Below are 23,309 nucleotides of genomic sequence, written 5' to 3'. Positions count from 1 at the left end.
TGCCCGAGATACGATCGTCGATATCTTCATACCTAGTTCAATCTCGTTACTAGCAAGTCTCTTTACTCGTTCCGTAATACATCATCCTGCAACTAACTCATTAGTAACTTTGCTTGCAAGGCTTCTTATAATGTGTATTACCGAGAGGGCCCGGAGATACCTCTCTGATACTCGGAGTGACAAATCCTAATCTCGATCTATGCCAACTCAACAAACACCTTCGGGGATACCTATAGAGCATCTTTATAATCACCCAGTTACGTTGTGACGTTTGATAGCACACAAGGCATTCCTCCGGTATCCGGGAGTTGCATAATCTCGTAGTCGAAGGAATATGTATTTGACATGAAGAAAGCAATAACAATAAAGCTGAACGATCATTATCTTAAGCTAATGGATGGGTCTTGTCCATCACTCATTCTCCTAATGATGTGATCCCGTTATCAAAAGACAACTCATGTCCATGGTTAGGAAACCTTAACCATCTTTGATCAACGAGCTAGTCAAGTAGAGGCTCACTAGGGACATGGTGTTTGTTTATGTATTCAGACATGTATTAAGGTTTCCGGTCAATACAATTCTAGCATGAATAATAAACATTTATCATGAATAAGGAAATATAAAAGAAGAACTTTATTATTGCCTCTTGGGCATATTTCCTTCAGGCGCTGCCCCCGCGCTATGATGGTGCAGCTGACCCCAAAGAGTTCCTTTAGTTGTACGCCTAGAACATCCTGGCGGCGGGCAGCGACGACAAGGCCATGGCTAACTGGTTCCCTCTGGTCCTCACGGGCGTCCCGCGCTCTTGGCTCCACAGCCTCCCGGAGGCCTCGTTCTCCTCTTGGGGAGAGCTCCGCGGTTGGTTCATCGCGCACTTCGCGATTCCGGAGCCCCATGCGGTTGCGTGCATCCTCGGCGGGTCCCAGGCACCTGCATCTGGTCTCCATGCCAAGCAGCTCTTCCGCCAAGAGAACGCCGCTCGGCCTCAGCCTGAGGCCTCGCGGAGCAACGCGCGGCCCGAGGTCATCATCACCTTCGACTCCATGGACCACCCCAAATCTATAGCTGCTGCTGGCGCGCTCCCCATGTTGTGCACACCGAGCATCAGTAACGTCTCAGTCACCAAGACCCTCATCGATGGCGGCTTCGGCCTCAACGTCCTCTTTGCGGAGACCTTCGAGACTCTTCAAGTGCCTTAGGACTAGCTCATTCCCACTAGGCCATTCTTTAGGGTGACCGATGGCTCCACCACTCCCCTGGGGCAGGTGCGCCTCCCTATCACCTTCGGCACCCGCAGCAACTACTGCACCGAGCTGATCGACTTTGACATGGCCTGCATCGGCCTCCCTTACAACGCCATCTTGGGATATCCCGCGCTCGCCAAGTTCATGGCAGTGACCCATCCGGGCTACAACGTCATCAAAATGCCAGGCAGCAGCAGCATCGTCACCGTAACTAGGGACAGGAAGGATGCGGTTCAAGCTCTCAAGCATGCCTACATGGCCGCGATGGCCTCGCGCCCTGGCGCCGAGGGCACCCCGGAAGCTCCGGAGGCTGTGCCCGCGAGAAAGAAGCAGTTGCTCTCCCAGGACCGCACCGAGAAGAAGAAGGTGCCCGTTGACGGTGACAACTCGAGCCCTGATAACCCACAAGTATAGGGGATCGTTTGTAGCCTTCTTCGATAAATAAGAGTGTCGAACCCAACGAGGAGCTAAAGGTAGAACAAATATTCCCTCAAGTTGTATCGACCACCGATACAACTCTACGCACACTTGACGTTGGCTTTACCTTGAACAAGTATGAAACTATTTTGCAAGAATAAAACTACGAGTACTTTGCGTGAATAAAACTAGGAATAAATTGCAAGGTAATAAAAGTGGATAGCTTTTGTCAACAAGAAAGTCATTTGTCCCTAGGCAATCGATAACAAGTACCGGTAATCATTCTTGTAGTTTTATATCAGGGAGAGGCATGAGTTAACATACTTTCTCTACTTGGATCATATGCACTTATGATTGGACCCCTGGCAAACATCCGCAACTACTAAAGATCATTAAGGCCGTGAAACCCAACCATTGCATTAAGTATCAAGTCCTCTTTACTCCCATACGCTATAACCCACTTATCCACGTTTAGGTTGCTGTCACCCCCGCAACACTGACAATAAGCAAACCAAGAACATATTGCAACACCCTACAGCGGGGCCCCTCACGTTTGTGCAAGAAGGAGGGCACCGTAGGACAGCACCATAAATAAAATATACAATCATACCAACCAAGATCATGATTAACCCATAGGACAAAACGAATCTACTCAAACATAAAAGGATAGCCATAGATCATTGGGAAATAATATATGGAGTTGAGCACCATGTTTAAGTAGAGATTACAGCGGGAAGAAGGGGTGTTACACCGCTGCATTGAGGGGGAGAGAGTTGGTGTTGACGGTAACAATATTGTTGATGTAGATCACCGTCACGATCCTAGCCCCGGCAGCGTTCCGGCGCAACTGGGAGAGAGAGGGGAGAGAGCCCCCCTCCTTCTTGTTCTTCCTTGCCCCCCCCCCTAGATGGGAGGAGAGTTCCCCCTCTGGTCCATGGCCTCCATGGCGGCGGAGGGGCGGGAGCCCTTCCGAGATTGGATCTCCCTCTCTGTTCTCTTCTGTTTCGCGTTCCCCATATCTGGCCGAAAACTGTTTCTTATATTCTTGGAGATCCATAACTCCGATTGCGCTGAAATTTTAACACGCTTTTTTCTGGATATAAGCTTCCTTGTGCCCGAAGTAGAGACCCAACCGACCTATGAGGTGAGCATAAGACACCTGGGCGCGCCTCGTGGGTTGTGGGCACTATGGGCCCCCGTTTGCATTGATTCCACCTCCCAAAAATCACATATATTCCAAAATAATTCTCCGTAAATTTGTATCACATTTGGACTTTGTTTGATATGGATTTTCTGCGAAACAAAAAACATGCAAAAAACAGGAACTGGCACTGGGCACTGGATCAATAGGTTAGTCCAATAAATCATATAAAAAATTGCCAAAAATATGTGAAAGTTCTATAACATTGGCATGAAACAATAAAAAATTATAGATACGGAGGAGACGTATCAGCATCCCCAAGCTTAATTCCTGCTCATCCTCGAGCAGGTAAATGATAAAAATAATAATTTTTGATGTGGAATGCCACCTAGCATAAACTTGATCATATATCTAATCATGGCATGAATATTCAGACATAAGTGATTCAAAGCAATTGTCTATAATTTGACATAAAGACATCAATACTCAGGAATCCCAACAAACAATCATGTCTTTCAAAATATCAAAGCTAAAGAAAACTATCCCTACAAAATCATATAGTCTTGTCATGCTCTGTCTTCTTAACACAAAGTAATTATCATGCACAACCCCGATGACGAGCCGAGCAATTGGTTCATACTTTTTAACCCGCTTCAGCTTTTTCAACCCTCATGCAATACATGAGCGCGAGCCATGGATATAGCACTACGGGTGGAATAGAGTATGATGATAGGGGTAAATATAGAGAAGACAAAAAAGTAAGAAAGTCTCAGATCGACGCGACTAACCAATGGGCTATGGAGATGCCCATCAATTGATATTAATGTGAGGAGTGGGGATTGCCATGCAACGAATGCACTAAGAGCTATAAGTGTATGAAAGCTCAATATGAAAACTAAGTGGGTGTGCATCTAATGCTATAATGAAAAATTCCCACTAGTATATGAAAGTGACAACATAGGAGACTCTTCAAATGAAAAACATGGTGCTACTTTGAAGCACAAGTGTGGAACTAGCATGCCCCTTCTATCTTTTTATCTTTTATCTTTTTTCTTTTCTTTTCTTTATTTTTTTTCCTTTTTTTAAAAATAATTTTCTCCCATTGTCCGGAGTCTCATCCCGACTTGTGGGGGAATCATAGTCTCCACCATCCTTTCCTCACTGGGGCAATGCTCTAAAAATGAATAATGATGATGATCACACTTCTATTTACTTACAACTCAATAGAAATAAAAATTATTACTCGATGCCTATAACAAAGAATGACTCTATATGAATGCCTCTGGCAGTGTACCAGGATGTGCAATGATCTAGCATAACGACGATATAAAAAAAGACAAGCCATGGAAATATCATGCTAGCTATCTTACGATCATGCAAAGCAATATGACAATGAATGCTCAGGTCATCAAAACGGAAGCGGTGGAAGTTGAATGGCAATATATCTCGGAATGGCTATGGAAAGGCCATAATAGGTAGGTATGGTGGCTGTTGTATGGTCTGATAGAGCGTATCATATCACGGGGTTTGGATGCACCTGCGAAGTTTGCACCGACTCTCGAGGTGAGAAAGGGCAATGCACGGTACCGTAGAGGCTAGCAAATTGTGGAAAGGTAAGAGTGCGTATAATCCATGGACTCACATTAGTCATAAAGAACTCATATACGTATTGCCAAAGTTTATTAGCCCTCGAAGCAAAGTACTACTACGAATGCCCCTAGGGGGATAGATTGGTAGGAAAATAGCATCGCTCATCCCTGACCGCCACTCATAAGGAAGACCATCAATAATAAATCATGCTCCAACTTCATAGCATAACGAGAGACTATACGTGCATGCTTCGGGAATCACAAACCTTAACACCAATATTCTTACTAAACACAACCATTTACTAGTACATCCCACATATTCCATCTCTATATCGCAAAACTATTGCAAGGAATCAAACATATCATATTCATTGATCCACAAGTTTTATGTAGGATTTTATGACTAACCATGCAATTGACCAATTCCTTTTGACTCTCTAAATAGATATATTAAGTGAAGCATGAGAGTTTAATTCTGTCTAAAAAAATATCATGCTCAAACAAATATAAGTGAGGCAAAAGAGCATTGTACAAACAACGGTTTTCTATGTGAAGAGAAACAGGCAATCCAAACTTCAAATGATATAAGTGAAGAACATGAAGCATTCTATAAAGCCACACTCAAAAGGTATAAGTGAAGTGCAATGAGCATTCTATAAATCAACCATGGACTATCTCATACCAGCATGGTGCATAAAAGAAAAGTAAAAACTAAGCGCAAAAGACGCTCCAAGATTTATGCATATCACGTGAACGAAACAAAGACGAAAACATACCAATACTTGTTGAAGAAAGATCGGATGCCTTCCGGGGCATCCCCAAGCTTATACGCTTGATTCTCCTTGAATATTTACTTGGGGTGCCTTGGGCATCCCCAAGCTTTAACTCTTGCCTCTCCTCCTTTTCCTCATATCGAGACCTCCTCGATCTTTGACCACTTCATCCACACAAAACTCAACAGAAAGCTCGGTAAGATCCGTTAGTATAATAAAGAAAATCACTACTATAAGTACTATTGCAAACCAATTCATATTTTGTTTTTGCATTGTATCTACTGTATTATAACTTTTCCATGCCTTATACCACCGATAGAATCGATAGTTTCATCAAAACAAGCAAAACAATGCATCAAAAATAGAATCTGTCTTAAACAGGACAGTTTGTAGTAATCTGAACATTCACCATACTTCTGGTACTCCAAAAATTCTGAAAATTAGGACAAAATAAACAATTTGTATATCAAGACTGTGCAAGAAGTTTCAGAAGCTTTCGACGTTCCAGTAAAAAAATGTAAAATCACGCATTACAGCCAAAGTTTCTATTTTTGCACCGCACATACCAACAAGCAATCTAATCATCCTAAAGGCAAATCTTGGCACATTATTTTTATAATACAATGGAATTGTACAAGGGAATAACTATTTTTGTGAGAATCTTCATGAAAAATTCTACTCCCTCCGTCCGGAAATACTTGTCATCAAAATGAATAAAAGGGGATGTATCTAGATGTATATTAGTTCTAGATACATCCCTTTTTATCCATTTTGATGACAAGTATTTTTGGACGGAGGGAGTACATTGTTTCCATGAGCATGAACACAAGTGTTTGACCCTTACTTCCCCAATGCATAACTTCCAATCGCTTCTCTTTTGTGAATTTTTTAAGTTCACCTCTATAATTTTTTTGTTTTTAAACTTTATAAAAGCACTCAACAGAAATAAATGACTCACTAAAACTTCCGGGTTGTCTCCCTGGCAGCGCTTTCTTTAAATCCATTAAGCTAGGCATAAAGTGCTCAAGTAATGAATCCACCCGGATCCCAAGGTATATCAAAGACAATTTTAATTAACAATGATTTGGCATTTAGTAATGAGCACAAAGCAACATATATCATGCAATGATGAAGTCTAACTCTCTTCCTATGCATCGGCATGTCATACAAGAACAATTCATGCACATCAAGTAAAGGCCAATACATAGCATAAGAAGTTTCTTGCAATTCTTTCGTGTTGGAAACATAGAGAGGCGGAGATGTAGTTCCTCTCTCATAATAATTGCAAGTAGGAGTAGCAAGCACATGCATATTACATTCATCAAAATTATCATGTGCAAGGGTAAAAGGCAACCCATCAATGTAATCCTTAATAAGTGCAAACTTCTCCGATATAGTGTTGTTGGGAGAATTCAAAAAGATAGTAGGACTATCATGTGTGGGTGCAATAGCAACAATTTCATTCTTAATATAAGGAACTATAGCAAGTTCATCTCCATAAGCATAATTCATATTGGCATCTTGGCCACAAGCATAGCAAGCATCAATTTCATCAAAAAGGGATATTTCAAAAGAATCAACGGGATCATAGCAATTATCATAGCATTCATCCTTCGGTAAGCATGAAGGAATATTAAACAATGTGTGAGTTGAAGAATTACTCTCATTAGAAGGTGGGCACGGGTAGCTAATCCGCTCTTCCTCCTTTTGTTCTTCGCTCCCCTCATCATCTTTTTCATCCAATGAGCTCACAGTTTCATCAGTTTCTTCTTCCATAGACTGTTGCAAAATATTAATCTCTTCTTGGACAGTGGAGAAGTCCTCAATATATGGTTTAATATAGGCATTAGAAGAATAATTTTCATAGCAATATTTAAGTATGGCAAAATTTTCAGATTTTTAAAGAGTAGCATCCTACTTTTCAATCAAAGAAGCAATTTCATAAGCACCCTTAAAAGCAACAAATTCTTCAATTTGTTCAATAGCATAATAATTATAAACACCCTTAGCATAAGAAGATAAAATTCCATTATCTCTAAATTCACATTGATAAGGAAGGTGTTTCTCAGGGTCTTCAGAACAACAAGTAAAATCATGTATTTCACATAAATTCCAAGCATAGCATTGCATGGTATTAATTTGATGCAGTAGAAGTTTCCCTTTTTGAGATAAACAGTGTCGCAGAAAACAAGCATGCTCATCTAATGATTTTCCCTCAACTAAGCTAGTTGGGTTTCAGCACGAGCACATAGGGATCAAAGATGATCCAAGTAAAAAGCTTCAGCAGTATGATAGATTTTGGGTGGTTCTTCAACCATAGGTTTAGTAGGTACAACTAATATTTTTGGTAGTTTGCTTTTCCTACCCATAACTAAAGGTAGAAAACAAAATCACAAAATAAAACTACTTAGTGATAAAGCAAAGAAGCACGCACACGAGAATATTCACCCCACGCTATTGCTCCCCGGCAACGGCACCAGAGAAAGGTCTTGATAACCCACAAGTATAGGGGATCGTTTGTAGCCTTCTTCGATAAATAAGAGTGTCGAACCCAATGAGGACCTAAAGGTAGAACAAATATTCCCTCAAGTTCTCTCGACCACCGATACAACTCTACGCACACTTGACGTTTGCTTTACCTAGAACAAGTATGAAACTATTTTGCAAGAATAAAACTACGAGTACTTTGCGAGAATAAAACTAGGAATAAATTGCAAGCTAATAAAAGTGGATAGATTTTGTCAACAAGAAAGTCATTTGTCCTAGGCAATCGATAACAAGTACCGGTAATCATTCTTGTAATTTTATGAGGGAGAGGCATGAGCTAACATACTTTCTCTACTTGGATCATATGCACTTATGATTGGACCCCTAGCAAGCATCCGCAACTACAAAATATCATTAAGGCCGTGAAAACCAACCATAGCATTAAGTATCAAGTCCTCTTTACTCCCATACGCCATAACCCACTTATCCACGTTTAGGCTGCTGTCACCCCCGCAACACTGACAATAAGCAAACCATGAACATATTGCAACACCCTATAGAGGGGGGCCCTCACGTTTGCGCAAGACGCAGGGCACCGTAGGACATCACCATAAATAAAATATACAATCATACCGACCAAGATCACGATTAACCCATAGGATAAAGCGGATCTACTCAAACATCATAGGATAACCATAGATCATTGGGAAATAATATATGGAGTTGAGCATCATGTTTAAGTAGAGATTACAGCGGGGTGAAGGGGTGTTACACCGCTGCATAGAGGGGGAGAGAGTTGGTTTTGACGGTAGCAAGATTGTTGATGTAGGTCGCCGTCACGATTAGGCCTGGGCGTTTGGTATAAACCAAAAATTCGGTTTCTACCGTTCAGTTTTTTTGCAAATTCGGTTAGCAAAGCTGGAAACCGAAATATACATCCTAAAACAGCTAACCGAAAATTTGGTTAACCGATTTTTCCAGTTTGGTATTCGGTATCTACCATATTTACCAGACATGCCAAAAGCATTAGAGTACCGTGCCTTGCTTCCATCCTCGTGCATGTATATATAGCCTATGTATCCAACTCCTTGTGCATGGCTAGCCGAGGTGGGACTAAATCAACAAACGGCAGCACTTCGTGGTTTTGTAGGCACGTACATGCAAACAGACTACAGCCATTCAGTGGCCTCGTCACACTAGAAAAAGAAGCTCATAATAGCTTTTTGGCTTGGGCCTTTCATTCAGCTCGTCGGCTTGGCCCATTGGCAAACTTTTTGTCGCGAACGCATGCAGGAGGGGGCTACCTAGCGCGGGAGAAGCCCCTTTGGCTGTACGTTCGCGCGTCCTCAGCATGTTCGGTTATTTGTTCGGCTAACCGAGCTAAAATCGAACTGACCGAACTAAGTTCAGTTAGTAAACATAAAAACTGAATTGTGCTATATCAACAATAAAAACCGAAATTTCGGTTTTTCGCTTTCGGTATCGGTTTGGTCTTTGGTTCGTCGGTTTTTATGCCCACCCCTAGTCACGATCCTAGCCCCGGCAGCGTTCCAGCGCCACTGGGAGAGAGGGGGAGAGATCCCCCTCCTTCTTCTTCTTCCTTGGACTCCCCCCTAGATGGGAGGAGAGTTCCCCCTTTGGTCCATGGCCTCCATGGCGGCGGAGGGGCGGGAGCCCCTCAAGATTGGATCTCCCTCTCTGTTCTCTTCTGTTTCGTGTTCCCCAGATCTGGCCGAAAACCGTTTCTTATATTCCGGGAGATCTGTAAGTCCGATTTGCATTGAATTTTTAACACGATTTTTTTCCGAGTATAAGCTTCCTTGCGCCCGAAGTAGAGACCCAACCGACTTGCGAGGTGAGCATAAGACACCTGGGCGCGCCTGGGGCGCACCCTTGTGGGCTGTGGGCACTGTGGGCCCCCGTTTGCATTGATTCCACCTCCCAAAAATCACATATATTCCAAAATAATTCTTCGTAAATTTTTATCATGTTTGGACTTCGTTTGATATGGATTTTCTGTGAAACAAAAAACATGCAAAAAACAGGAACTGGCACTGGGCACTGGATCAATAGGTTAGTCCAATAAATCATATAAAAAGTTGCCAAAAATATGTGAAAGTTGTATAACATTGGCATGAAACAATAAAAAAATATAGATACGACGGAGACGTATTAGGCCCCACCTTCACCATCGGCGTCGACCTTCCCCCGGAGCAGGAGGAGGCGCTTGTCAATTTCCTTTGTGCGGGACGTGTTCGCCTGGAAGGCATCCGATCTGGTCGGCGTCCCGAAGGAGCGAGGTAATCGAGCACCACCTGGCGGTGTGCCCAAACGCTCGTCTGGTGAAGCAGAAGGCGCGGTGTCAGGCGCTGGAGAAGCAGGCGTTCATTATCCAAGAAGTGCACAAGCTGCATGAAGCGGGGGTCATACGAGAGGTGCGTCTTTCGGAGTGGCTTGCCAATCCAGTTGTCGTTCCCAAGAAGGGCGGGAAGGAGCGCATGTGCATAGACTTCACGAGCCTCTACAAGGCTTGCCCTCAGGATGTGTTCTCGCTCCCACGCATCGACCAGATCATGCACTCCATTGCAGAGTGCGATCTGTTGTGCTTTCTGGATGCCTTCTCGGGCTACCACCAGATCAAGATAGCGATGGAGGATGTTGAGAAGACGGCTTTCATTTCTCCGTGTGGCGTGTACTACTACACCTGCATGCCCTTCGGGCTGAGGAGCGTTGGTGCCACCTTCCAGCAACTAATGCACATCACGCTGGGGCCATAGCAGGGGAGAAATGCGGAGGCCTACATCGACGTCATTGTGGTCAAGTCGCATGTGGCTAGAACCCTGCACGAAGACTTGGAGGAAACATTCGCCAACCTACGTAGGGTGAGTTTGAGGCTTAACCCTGAGAAGTGTGTTTTTAGGGTCCCCTCTGTCAAGCTGCTCGGCTTTCTTGTCTCACACCGAGGGATTGAGGACAACCCCAAGAAGATTAAGGCCATTGAAAGGATGTTCCCACCTCAGACCCTCAATGAGATGCAGAAGCTGGCGGGATGTGTGACTTCCCTGGGCACTTCATATCCAAGCTCGGCGAGCGCGCCTTGCCATTCTTCAGGCGGATGAAGAGAAAGGGTTCCTTTGAGTGGACCTCGGAAGCAGAGGCAACCATTGAAGACCTCAAGAGGTACCTCACGAGCCCGCCCATCATGGTGGCGCCCCGCTTCCGCGAGCCCTTGGTGCTCTGCTTGCTGGCCACCTCGCATTTCGCCATCGCGACACTCGTAGCAGTCCGGGAGGAGCGCGTCAGCACCCAAGGGAGGCCCGACAGCCCATGCGAGGCCATGGGGCCCCTCGAGCCCTCGACACCGCAGGGCGGTGTTCCCAAGCCCCCCGCCCTTCCGTTTCCTGGGGAGGCGTCCGGGCCCCTCGCGCCCCGTAGGAAACAGGCCGCCGTCGACGCCCCACGCCTCGTGGAGCACCTGGTGTACTTCGTCAGCACAGTGTTGCGGGATGCGCGAGCGTGCTACGCTATGCAGCAGAAGCTCCTCCTTGCACTCCTAGTCGCTTCAAGGAAGTTGCGCCATTACTTCCAAGGCCATCCTATCAAGGTTGTCTCCGCATACCACCTGGAGAAGGTGCTACACAGCCCCAACGCTGATGGCCGAGTCATTGAGTAGAACATCGAGCTGCAAGCCTTCCAGCTAGAATTCTGTACGACCAGGGTCATCAAGGGGGCGACGCTTGCCGACTTCGTGGCGGAGTGGACGGATACACATGACTGGGAGCTGCGTGAGGACCAGTCCCTCAAGCCCGGCGATGAGGCGCCCAATGGTTGGGTCACGCACTTTGACGGAGCCTTCGCACGACAGGGCGCGGGAGCCGGGGTCTTGCTCGTCTCCCTAACCAAGGACAAGCTCTGCTACGCCGTTCAACTTTGCTTCCACCACAGTGAGAAGGTCTCCAATACAATTGCAGAGTACGAGGGCCTAATCGCCGGGCTCAAGGCCAAGGCCGCTCTAGGTGTCAAGCGCCTCACCATCAAAGGCGATTGCCAGCTCCTCGTCAACTTCTCCAACAAAGAGTACAAGCCGAAGGACGAGCATATGGCGGCATACCTTGAGGAGGTACGTAAAAGGTTTCATGGGCTTGGAGTTGCAGCACGTCTCGCGTGGAGCGAACAAGGAAGCCGACGACGTCGCCAAGCAGGCATCTCGCCGCGAGCCTCAAAACCCTGGCGTCTTCGAAGAGAGGCTCTTCAAGCCATCAGCTACACCCTCGACGGCTGGCACGACGCTGCTCCTGGAGGAGCTACCGCCTGCACCAGCCGTGGGCGCCCCGGCCTGCGGCTCGACCTCAGGAGCCCATCTGCTCCTGGCAATGGAGGCTCAGGCAGGCAGCTGGGTCGAGGAGCTCAAGGCCTATCTGCTCCGCGACACCCTGCCAGAAAAGGACGCGGAAGCAAAGCGCATGGCTCGGCAGGCCATTGCTTACTGCTTGAGGGACGACGAGCGGTACCACAAGCGCCCTAACAACGTCTCACTAAGGTGCATATTGGAGGACCAAGGGCGCGAACTGTTGGCCGACATCCACGGGGGAGGTTGTAGGCATCACTCTTCATCGCGTACTCTTGTGGGTAAGGCGTTCCGCAGTGGGTTCTATTGTCCTACGGCACTCCACGACGCTACTGAGCTGGTCCGGTCCTGCGAGGCCTGCCAGTTCCAGGCCAAGCAGATTCACCAGCCAGCGCAGAGGCTCCAGACGATCCCACTCTCGTGGCCCTTCGTAGTCTGGGGGCTGGACATACTCGGCACATTCCCTCGGGTGGCCGGCGGCTACCATTACCTCTACGTTGCCATCGACAAGTTTACCAAGTGGGCAGAGGTGGAGCCTGTGCGCACCATACCTGCACGCTCGGCCATCAAGTTCATCAAGGGCCTTGTGAGCCGGTTTGGCGTGCCCAACCGCATCATCACCGATAACCGTTCCCAGTTTACAAGCAACCTCTTCAGGTCATATTGTGCTAACCTTGGAACGCAGATATGCTACGCCTTGATACGTCTCCAACGTATCTATAATTTTTTATTGTTCCACGCTATTATATTATCTGTTTTGGATGTTTAATGGGATTTATTATACACTTTTATATTATTTTTGGGACTAACCTACTAACCAAAGGCCCAGTGCAAATTACTGTTTTTTTTGCCTATTTCAGTTTTTCGCAGAAAAGGAATATCAAAAGGAATCCAAACGGAATGAAACCTTCGGGAGAGTTATTTTGGAACAAACGTGATCCACGAGACTTGGAGTGGACATCAAGGAAGCAACGAGGCGGACACAAGGCAGGGAGGCGCGCCCCCACCCTCGTGGGCCCCTCGTGGCTCCACCGACCTACTTCTTTCGCCTATATATACTCATATACCCCGAAAACATCCGAGAGCACCACGAAACCCTATTTCCACCGCCGCAACCTTCTGTACCCGTGAGATCCCATCTTGGGGCCTTTTCTGGTGCTCCGCCGGAGGGGGAATCGATCACGGAGGGCTTCTACATCAACACCATAGGCTCTCCGATGATGTGTGAGTAGTTTACCACAGACCTTCGGGTCCATAGTTATTAGCTAGATGGCTTCTTCTCTCTCTTTGGATCTCAATACAAAGTTCTCCTTGATCCTCTTGGAGATCTATTCGATGTAATTCTTTTTGCGGTGTGTTTGTCGAGATCTGATGAATTGTGGGTTTATGATCAAGATTATCTATGAACAATATTTGATTCTTCTCTGAATTCTTATATGTATGATTTGATATCTTTGCAAGTCTCTTCGAATTATCAGTTTGGTTTGGCCTACTAGATTGATCTTTCTTGCAACGGGAGAAGTGCTTAGCTTTGGGTTCAATCTTGCGATGTCCTTTCCCAGTGACAGCAGGGGCAGCAAGGCACGTATTGTATTGTTGCCATCGAGGATAAAAAGATGGGGTTTATATCATATTGCTTGAGTTTATCCCTCTGCATCATGTCATCTTGCCTAATGCGTTACTCTATTCTTATGAACTTAATACTCTAGATGCATGCTGGATAGCGGTCGATGTGTGGAGTAATAGTAGTAGATGCAGAATCGTTTTGGTCTACTTGACACGGACGTGATGCCTATATACATGATCATGCCTAGATATTCTCATAACTATGCGCTTTTCTATCAATTGCTCGACAGTAATTTGTTCACCCACCGTAGATTATGCTATCTTGAGAGAAGCCACTAGTGAAACCTATGGCCCCCAGGTCTATTCTCCATCATATAAGTTTCCGATCTATTTTACTTTGCAATCTTTACTTTCCAATCTATATTATAAAAATAACAAAAATATTTATCTTATTATCTCTATCAGATCTCACTTTTGCAAGTGGTCGTGAAGGGATTGACAACCCCTTTACCGCGTTGGTTGCAAGGTTCTTATTTGTTTGTGTAGGTACGAGGTGATTTGCGTGTATCCTCCTACTGGATTGATACCTTGGTTCTCAAAAACTGAGGGAAATACTTACGCTACTTTGCTGCATCACCCTTCCTCTTCAAGGGAAAACCAACGCATGCTCAAGAGGTAGCAAGAAGGATTTCTGGCGCCGTTGCCGGGGAGGTTTACGCCAAGTCAAGTCAAGATTTGATCTCCCGCCAACGCGCGGATTTCTGGCTCCGCTGCCGGGGAGATCTACACACAAGTCAAGATATACCAAGTACCCATTACAAACTCTTATGCCTCGCATTACATTATTTGCCATTTGCCTCTCGTTTTCCTCTCCCCCACTTCACCTTTGCCGTTTTATTCACCCTCTTTTTTCGTTCGCCTCTTTTCGCTTGCCTCTTGTGTGCTTGTGTGTTGGATTGTTTGTCACAATTGAAATGGCTCAAGACAATACTAAATTGTGTGACTTTTCCAATACCAACAACAATGATTTTCTTAGCACTCCGATTGCTCCAATTACCGATGCTGTATCTTGTGAAATTAATGCTGCTTTGCTGAATCTTGTCATGACGGATCAATTCTCTGGCCTTCCTAGTGAAGATGCCGCTACCCATCTAAACAACTTTGTTGATTTGTGTAATATGCAAAAGAAGAAAGACGTGGATAATGATATTGGTAAATTGAAACTATTTCCGTTTTCACTTAGAGATTGTTCTAAAACTTGGTTTTCGTCTTTGCCCAAAAATAGTATTGATTCTTGGAATAAGTGCAAAGATGCTTTTATCTCTAAGTACCTTCCTCCCGCTAAGATCATCTCTCTTAGAAGCGATATTATGAATTTTAGGCAACTTGATCATGAGCATGTTGCACAAGCTTGGGAGAGGATGAAATTAATGATACGTAATTGCCCTACACATGGTTTGAATTTATGGATGATTATACAAAAATTTTATGCTGGATTGAATTTTGCTTCTAGAAATCTTTTAGATTCGGCCGCGGGAGGCAGTTTTATGGAAATCACCTTAGGAGAAGCTACTAAACTCCTAGATAATATTATGGTTAATTATTCTCAATGGCACTGAGGGAGTCCTGGACTAAGGGGTCCTCGGGCGTCCGGCCTGTTACCCATGCTCTGGACTGATGGGCTATGAAGACATGAAGACCGAAGATTGTACCCATGTCCGGATTGGACTCTACTTGGCGTGGAAGGCAAGCTTGGCAACCGCCTATGTAGATTCCCTTTGATGTAACCGACTCTATGTAAACCCTAGATTCCCCCCGGTGTCTATATAAACCGGAGGGGTTAGTCCGGAAAGGACACATTAACATATTCACATAGGCTAGACTTCTAGGGTTTAGCCATTACGATCTCGTGGTAGATCAACTCTTGTTATACTCATATTCATCAAGAACAATCAAGCAGGAAGTAGGGTATTACCTCCATAGAGAGGGCCCGAACCTGGGTAAACATCGTGTCCCCCGTCTCCTATTACCATCGATCCTAGACGCACAGTTCGAGACCCCCTACCTGAGCTCCGCCAGTTTTGACACCAACATTGTTGCTTTCATTGAGAGTTCCACTGTGCCGTCGCCAAGAGGGTTGATGGCTCGCCTTGTTGTCAAGGATAATATCATCTCCGGAGGAGCCCTGGCCCCAGGCCAGACCCTCCGGCTCGGCGGTTTCGTCATGACCGCCAGTTCGGCCCTTAAGCCGATGATGACCTCTCAAGTCATCAAAAATCGCCTCCGCATTAATCCCGAATACTCCGCCTGGATGGATCCGATGGAGTTATCGTCGTTGAACGAACTCCTGGACCGCATGGTCGCCTTGGGGGTCGCCACAGAGTACGATCGGATTGGGCTTAAACCCGACCAAAGAGAAATTAAAACTTCGCCGATCACCCACCAGATAGCGGTAGTCAATGAGCGCGACGACTCTTCTGCTATATTGAAGACGAACTATGTTCCGATCTCCGATCTGGAAGGGCTGGATATTCTCTGGCAGAAAGGCATGTCTCTTCCTCCGAACATAGAGTCGGATGACGAGCCTAAAAAATCAGTCGATATCCCGGAGCCCGAACTGTCAGGCCAGGTAGAGCTTCAAACTCCGGATCCAAAATCGGGTCAGGGTTCGGATTTAATTCCACCCACCCACCCAGACATAGACGCTGTCAAGAGCATCAAACAATAGTCTCAGGAAACAGTCCACCACTTCTGGGCCAGATTCCTCCTTCTCAAAGACAAGGTAAAAGGCTGTCGCGATGAAGACGCGATAGCAGCATTCTGCAACAACTGCGCGGACGAAGGTATCCTTTACGCCAACAATCACCGCCGCATACCAAAGTTTGCTGACTTAGCAACTATTGTACAAAAGTACAGCGTGATGGAAAGTGCCTGGAAACCTCAGGCAGCTTGCTGGGAACCATCCCGACTCCCCCTACAGGCGAAAAGGGCGCACCCACGTGGCACGCCCAACCCAACAGTCAAAAAACAAAAACCCATTACGCTGCACGGCACCATTCTGGAGGGATGGCTCAATGTCCCCTGCAAAATACACACGACGCCGGATACCGCGGCAACCCACAACCTTACAGCATGTTGGATACCTCGGCAGGTCTGCCAAGAGCAGCGAGGACATCCTTATCAAGGACACCCCAGAACAGCACCCTCCAGAAAACGACGACACAAGAGTATTGACGGTCTTCGAGACATTTGCTTCAAGCAATAGGCATAAAAGGGCACTGCGCGATCTCGCCGAAGTCTGCCAGGTCGCCGCAATTGATCCCTGGAACGACACGGCCGTAACCTTTAACGCCGGTGACGAACCCAAGTACAGAACAGTCCGAGCCCCAGCCGCATTAGTCCTTAGTCCCATCGTGGACGGTTTTCGACATACAAAAGTCCTCATGGATGGCGGCAGTGGACTAAACCTCATTTACGAGGACACGCTCCATAAAACGGAAATAGACAAGAGCGGCATCGAGAAAAGCAGCACATCCTTTCGAGGTATCATCCCTAGTCGGGAAGCGTGGTGTGCGGGAAAAATTACACTTGATGTGGTATTCGGCACGCCGGACAAGTATCGGTCCGAAGAAATAACTTTCCAGGTGGCCCCTTTCAACAGCGGATATCACGCCCTGTTGGGGCGGGAGGCCTTCATGCGCTTTCAAGCTATACCTCATTATGGGTATATGAAGCTAAAAATGCCCAGGCCTAATGGAATAATCACCCTCGTCAGTGATCGGGATATAGCACTCCGCGCCGAGAACAAAACCGCATCCCTGGCCCTCGAGGCATTATCTGAGGCCCTTGCGGCCGAAGAACTAACCACACTACGCTCCACCGTGGATAAGGCTGATGTGATCCTAGACAAACGACCCAAATCCACTTCCTTCAAGCGAGCAGAAGAAATAGTCAAATTTTAGGTCCATCCAACGGACCCGAAGAAGACAACATCTATTGGAGCACAACTCAGCCCTACAGTCGACGTCGCACTACGAGACTTCTTGCGCGAAAACTGGGATATATTCGCCTGGCACCCCTCAGATATGTCGGGAATCCCGCGCGTGTTGGCCGAGCATAGCCTCAACATACTGAAGGGATACAAACCGGTCAAACAAACACTGTGGCGCTTTTCCGAACCCTAACGACAAGCTATGGGGGAAGAGCTGGCCAAACTCATCGAGGCCGGATTCATTAGAGATATTAAACATCCGGGCTGGCTGGCAAACTTGGTAATGGTACCAAAGAAGGATAAATCCTGGCGCTTGTGCGTCGATTTCAAAGACCTTAAGAAGGCTTGCCCTAAGGATCTCTTCCCCTCCCTCGCATTGATCAAGTCATTGACGCTACCGCGGGACACGACTCGCTGTGCTTCCTTGATGCATATTCCGGATACCATCAAATCAAAATGAAGGAGTCCGATCAAGCCGCAATATCATTCATTATGCCACACGGGCCGTTTTGCTTCAATACCATGCCTTTCGGGCTCAAGAACGCCGGCGCCACCTACCAGCGCATGATCCAAACATGCCTCGAGAAACAGATCGGCAAGACAGTGGAGGCCTACATGGACGACGTCCTCATCAAAACTAGACACGTCGAAACACTAATAGACGATTCGCGTCTCACATTCGACAACCTCCGCACATATGACATCAAGCTTAACACGGAAAAGTGCGTCTTCGGAGTCCCCGCCGGAAAACTACTAGGCTTCATCGTTTCTAACAGAGGAATTGAAGCAAATCCAACCAAGATCCGAGCTCTGTCACAACTGGCTACGCCAACCGAACTCAAACAGGTCCAAAAACTCGCTGGGTGTGTGGCAGCTTTAAGCCGCTTTATCTCCAGCTTGGGAGAAAAGGCGCTGCTGCTCTATTGGCTTCTACGGCGCACCGATAACTTCGAGTGGATAGACGCGGCGATGGCTGGACTGGAAGAAATAAAAGCACTTCTGGCAAGCAACCCAATCCTGGCCGCGCCAAACGTCGGCGAACCAATGCTCTTATACATATCGGCAACACACCATGTGGTGAGCGTCGTACTCGTCGTCGAGAGAGAACAGGATGGACACAAATTTCCGCTCCAAAAGACGGTATACTACGTATCCACCGTCCTCACACCAAGCAAAACCCGGTACCCTCACTATCAAAAGATAGCATATGCAGTCTTCATGGCATCTCGAAAGTTACGACACTACTTTCAGGAGTGTTCGATCACGGTGGCCTCTGAAGTGCCCCTCAATGATATAATAAACAACCGGGATGCCACGGGCCGGATTGCCAAATGGGCTATTGAGCTCCTCCCATTCGACATCACATAAAAACCACGTCGAGCCATTAAATCCCAAGTACTGGCTGACTTCGTCACCGAATGGACAGAGGCCGAACTCCCTAAAGAGTACGGCGCGTATTCCAACTGGGTTATGCATTTTGATGGCTCCAAAATGTTGGCGGGGCTAGGAGCGGGCGTCGTATTAACGTCCCCCACGGGAGATATCGTCCAGTACGTACTCCAAATATTATACACAGACTCCAACAACGCAGCTGAATACGAGGCCTTGCTACATGGCCTTCGGATGGCCGTATCAATGGGCATACAACGCCTTGAGGTGCGCGGGGACTCAAACCTCGCAATATCGCAAATTAATGGAGACTTTGATGCCAAAGATCCAAAGATGGCGTCTTATCGCAACGCCGTCTTAAAGATGTCGGCCCGGTTCGAGGGGCTCGAATTTCATCACGTCGCCCGCGAAAGTAATTAGGCGGTAGACATCCTTGCTCGCATCGGTGCTAAGCGCGACCCTGTCTCACCTAACATCTTCCTCGAAAGGCTCTTTAAGCCATCCGTGGTGTGGCAAGGGGGAGACAGCAACGACAGTCCCGTTCCGAACACAAACATAGATGGCGGTAGACATCCTTTCATTGAGAGTTCCACTGTGCCGTCGACGAAAGGTTTGATGGCCCCTTCAATCGTCAGTAATGGCGTGGTCTAGGGAGAAACCTTTCTCCCCAGACAGATCTTTGTATTCGGCGGCTTCGTACTGCGGGCCAACTCGGTCGGCCATCTGGAGCAGATCGATAGCTACACCCCTGGCCATCAGGTCAGATTCGGACGCCTGAACTACGTCGTGGACATCCGTGGAGACCTGAACTTCGACGGATTCGAGACCGGAGCAACCGCTCCCCTTCGCTCCGATGAACACGGCTTAAACCTGTCATCGGGCTGCATCCAGGAGATAGCTCCTGTAACAACTCTGGCCCTAGATCCGGAGCAGATCAAGTCATCTGAAGAAGGGAAACTCAACCCCATCAAGGGGGCTACCAATTCGGCAGCGTTGGAGCCGCATGCAGATCCCACTTCATACAATACTTGCATCAACGGAACCCCGGACTTGTCTTCGGCATGGAATTCCGAACCCTGCGAACTCGCGGATACCAAACATGATCGGCTATTGATCTTCAAGTTCAGCGCCGCGGATATCTTCCAGCACTCGCCCAAGGGCGACCTGCTAAACTCACTGAACAACCTATCCCTGGCAGGCAGCTCATTGCCAAACTATGTTCGGTTCGACCTTACAGCGGATGATGGAGAATTTTGTTTCCCACTCGCCACCCACTTCATAGCTACCGTCGAAGACCCAACCAACACGCCCGACCCGTGCTCCGAAGACATCGCCGGTCTAGATGACGATGAGGGGCAAAGCCAATGCTTACTATCCGCTAGACACGGGACGACCGCTTCCTGGTATGACGTGTGTATGGTAGACACACCCAACGACGATCTCGACGATGACAAGGCGGATCCAGTCGAGGATAAACCTCCTGGTACATAGTCCGAACACCAGCGCCACTCTCAGTCACGTCACTCAAGAGAAAACAATACTAGCATCGGAGGTGATAATACTCCGGACAACGAAGACCCTGTTGAGACAGGATCCGAACAGGAGGACCAGAAAAGCGGACAGGATAGCCCCGATGAATAGGCCACATACGGAGACTCGGAGGATAGTAATTATCTTCCATTCTCCGACGAAGAAGAGAGCCTCGGCAATGAGGAACTCATCGTGCCCGAGGAACCTCTAGAACAGGAGCGCTTTAAACGCCGACTCATAGCCACTGCAAGGAGCCTAAGGAGGAAGCAGCTGCAGCTTCAAGTGAGCCAAGATTTGCTCAACGATAGATGGACGGAGGTCCTGGCCGCTGAAGAATACGGCCTTAGCGTCCCAGGCAAAAGCCACCACAACAGTAGGTGGCTACCTCAATATGATGGCAAGGCTTTGGAGCCCACACCACCATCGAATAAGCCGGTAGGCCAACCACAGTTTGGTCCGGGCAAAACGGCAGCCACAGCAAAACACCACACCAACCCATCGGGCCGTTCAAGCAAGAATAAAGAAGCTCAGGGGAACACTCGCAACATCCAACAAGGCCCAGAGGGTGGAACAGGACACACAAAATCGACACACAGCTCGCGGAGACATGCCCCGGCCAGTAACAATGGTTATCTATTCGGACACAACAGACCCGAGCACGCTCGGCCCAAAAACCATAAACGGAGTCCGCTGGAGGTGCTTCCCAGTGTGGCCCAACATAGAGGAGCCGCACACCCTCTCTGCTTCACCAACGAGGTAATGGGGCATGAATTTCCAGACGGGTTTAAACCCATCAACATCGAATCATACGATGGAACAACAGATCCCGTAGTATGGATTGAGGACTTCCACCTCCATATCCACTTGGCTCGCGGAGACGACCTTCATGCCATTAAATACCTACCTCTCAAGCTTAAAGGGCCAGAACGGTACTGGCTAAACAGTTTGCCAGAAAATTCTATTGGCAGCTGGGAAGATCTGGAAGACGCCTTTCGTGACAACTTCCAAGGAACATATGTCCGGCCACCAGATGCCGATGACATAAGTCATATTGTCCAGCAGCCCGGCGAGTCAGCCAGGGAGCTCTGGACTAGGCTCCTAGTTAAAAAGAATCAAATCATCGACTGTCTGGACGCGGAAGCCCTCGCGGCCTTCAAACATAGCATCCGGGACGAATGGCTAGCACGTCACCTCGGCCAGGAAGGACCTAAATCCATGATAGCCCTTACCGCTCTAATGACTCGCTTTTGTGTGGGAGAAGACAACTGGCTTGCTCGCAAAAGCAACAATGCCAGCGACCCGGGCACTTCCGAAATCCGAGACGGCAACGGCAAGCCACGACTGATTAAGCATAATAATCACGGCAACAACGAAAGATTGCACAACATAGCGGTCAACGCCGGATTTCACAATCCGAAACCCGGTCAATGGAAGAAGCCATTTAAGGCCAAACAGGACGGACCATCTGCCATTGACAGGATATTAGACCGATCCTGTCAGATTCACGGCCACCCTGATAAGCCAGCCAATTATACCAACAGAAACTGTTGGGTCTTCAAGCAGGCAGGCAAGCATAATGCCGAATACAAAGGGAGAAGGCCACCAAGCGATAAAGACGACGGCAAGGCGCACCAGCCGAACACCGGGGGCCAGAAGCAGTTTCCCTCCGACGTTCGATCAATACCGGAGCGGAAATAGCAGTTCGGCTTCTGCCACCCACCCACTATAATGGTAGGATTTACACCACGCGTACATCACTACGCGCTCAAGATACCATGGGCATCGGCGGAAACACAATACGGATAACCCTGCAAGCATTCCCGTAACGTTTTTCTTATCCATTTTCTTTATTTTTCTTTATTATAAACAGGTGACCGACAGGACTGCATATACAACGGACTCTGCCGGAGTTCGGATCCGCACACTCACCTAAGGGGGTACTTCAGTTAAGGACTCCCCTCCCAGAGGACGGGCGGCGCAGACGTGCGACAAGCTTTTTGTAGACCGCACTCTTTATTCTGAGCCTGTACTATGCCTTTTTCCTCCGTACCCGATCCCGAGCATGTCAAATAGCCGGGTTGTGGTTTTTCTCTTCTTTTTATATATATGAATTTATCATTGGCTTATTGCTCCACTCCCAGTAAAACTCATCTGAACTAACCTTCTATACTCTTTTTTACAATGAGTACGGCCGTAACGGCGGTGTTACAAGACGCACCTCGGCATAATCTGCCAGGGGCTCGGTATGTGAACAAATGAGTCACCAATAAAAGTTCGAACAACTCTCTAGCGTACTTCGGTGTCGCAAGTTTGGCCTTATATGCATCAGCTCCGAATCATTGTCTTTGGTCAATAGTTGGGTTGCCCGGCTCCTGTGCTTGCTACCCTATGTTCCGTTCTATCGGCTAGGGTAGTAAAGGGAGCACTACTACGATTGTGCCCTGGCTTTGACCGGATGAGCACCTCAGTAGAGAAAGCCGAAAACTGACTGTCATGATGCGGCGAGAGCTGGTCAACCACTTGACAACTTATTCGAATCTTTAGCGATTCTCCGTGTCACACGAAGGGTCTTTTTCAGATCAAAACATGTAAGGCACAATATTACGATACGCCGCATACATACCAGGGGCTATGTCGTAGCCCCACCATAAAACTCCTATGGCTAAGTGAAAGTGTTAACGCCCTATAGTCCGATTGCCTGGTTCGCCGCATTATCACCTCCTTTATGGACCAAGACGTTGGATAAAGAGTGATTCAATGCTTTTCCTAACACCCCCGTATTTCCTACGAGGGGGCTGAAGCCGACGACTGGAAAACTTTCAAATTACATTAAA

At 47.4% G+C, this 23,309-nt stretch overlaps 1 protein-coding gene across 1 annotated transcript in view; it reads left to right on the top strand.

Annotated features, from left to right (window-relative positions):
• Positions 1-10,700: 10,700 nt before the first annotated feature.
• LOC109775256 (uncharacterized) overlaps positions 10,701-23,309 on the top strand; it is a 162,700-nt gene continuing 150,091 nt past the window's right edge. The window contains exons 1-3 of the mRNA XM_020334004.1: positions 10,701-11,282; positions 11,325-11,708; positions 11,806-12,656. Of these exons, the coding sequence (XP_020189593.1) occupies positions 10,701-11,282; positions 11,325-11,708; positions 11,806-12,656 (1,817 nt within the window). The remainder of the gene's footprint in view (positions 11,283-11,324; positions 11,709-11,805; positions 12,657-23,309) is intronic.

The sequence above is a fragment of the Aegilops tauschii genome, chromosome 2 (assembly GCF_002575655.3).
Source record: "Aegilops tauschii subsp. strangulata cultivar AL8/78 chromosome 2, Aet v6.0, whole genome shotgun sequence".
Taxonomy (NCBI): Eukaryota; Viridiplantae; Streptophyta; class Magnoliopsida; order Poales; family Poaceae; genus Aegilops; species Aegilops tauschii.
The sequence above is the reverse complement of the archived record's forward strand: the minus strand, read 5'-3'. Positions and strand labels throughout refer to the sequence as shown.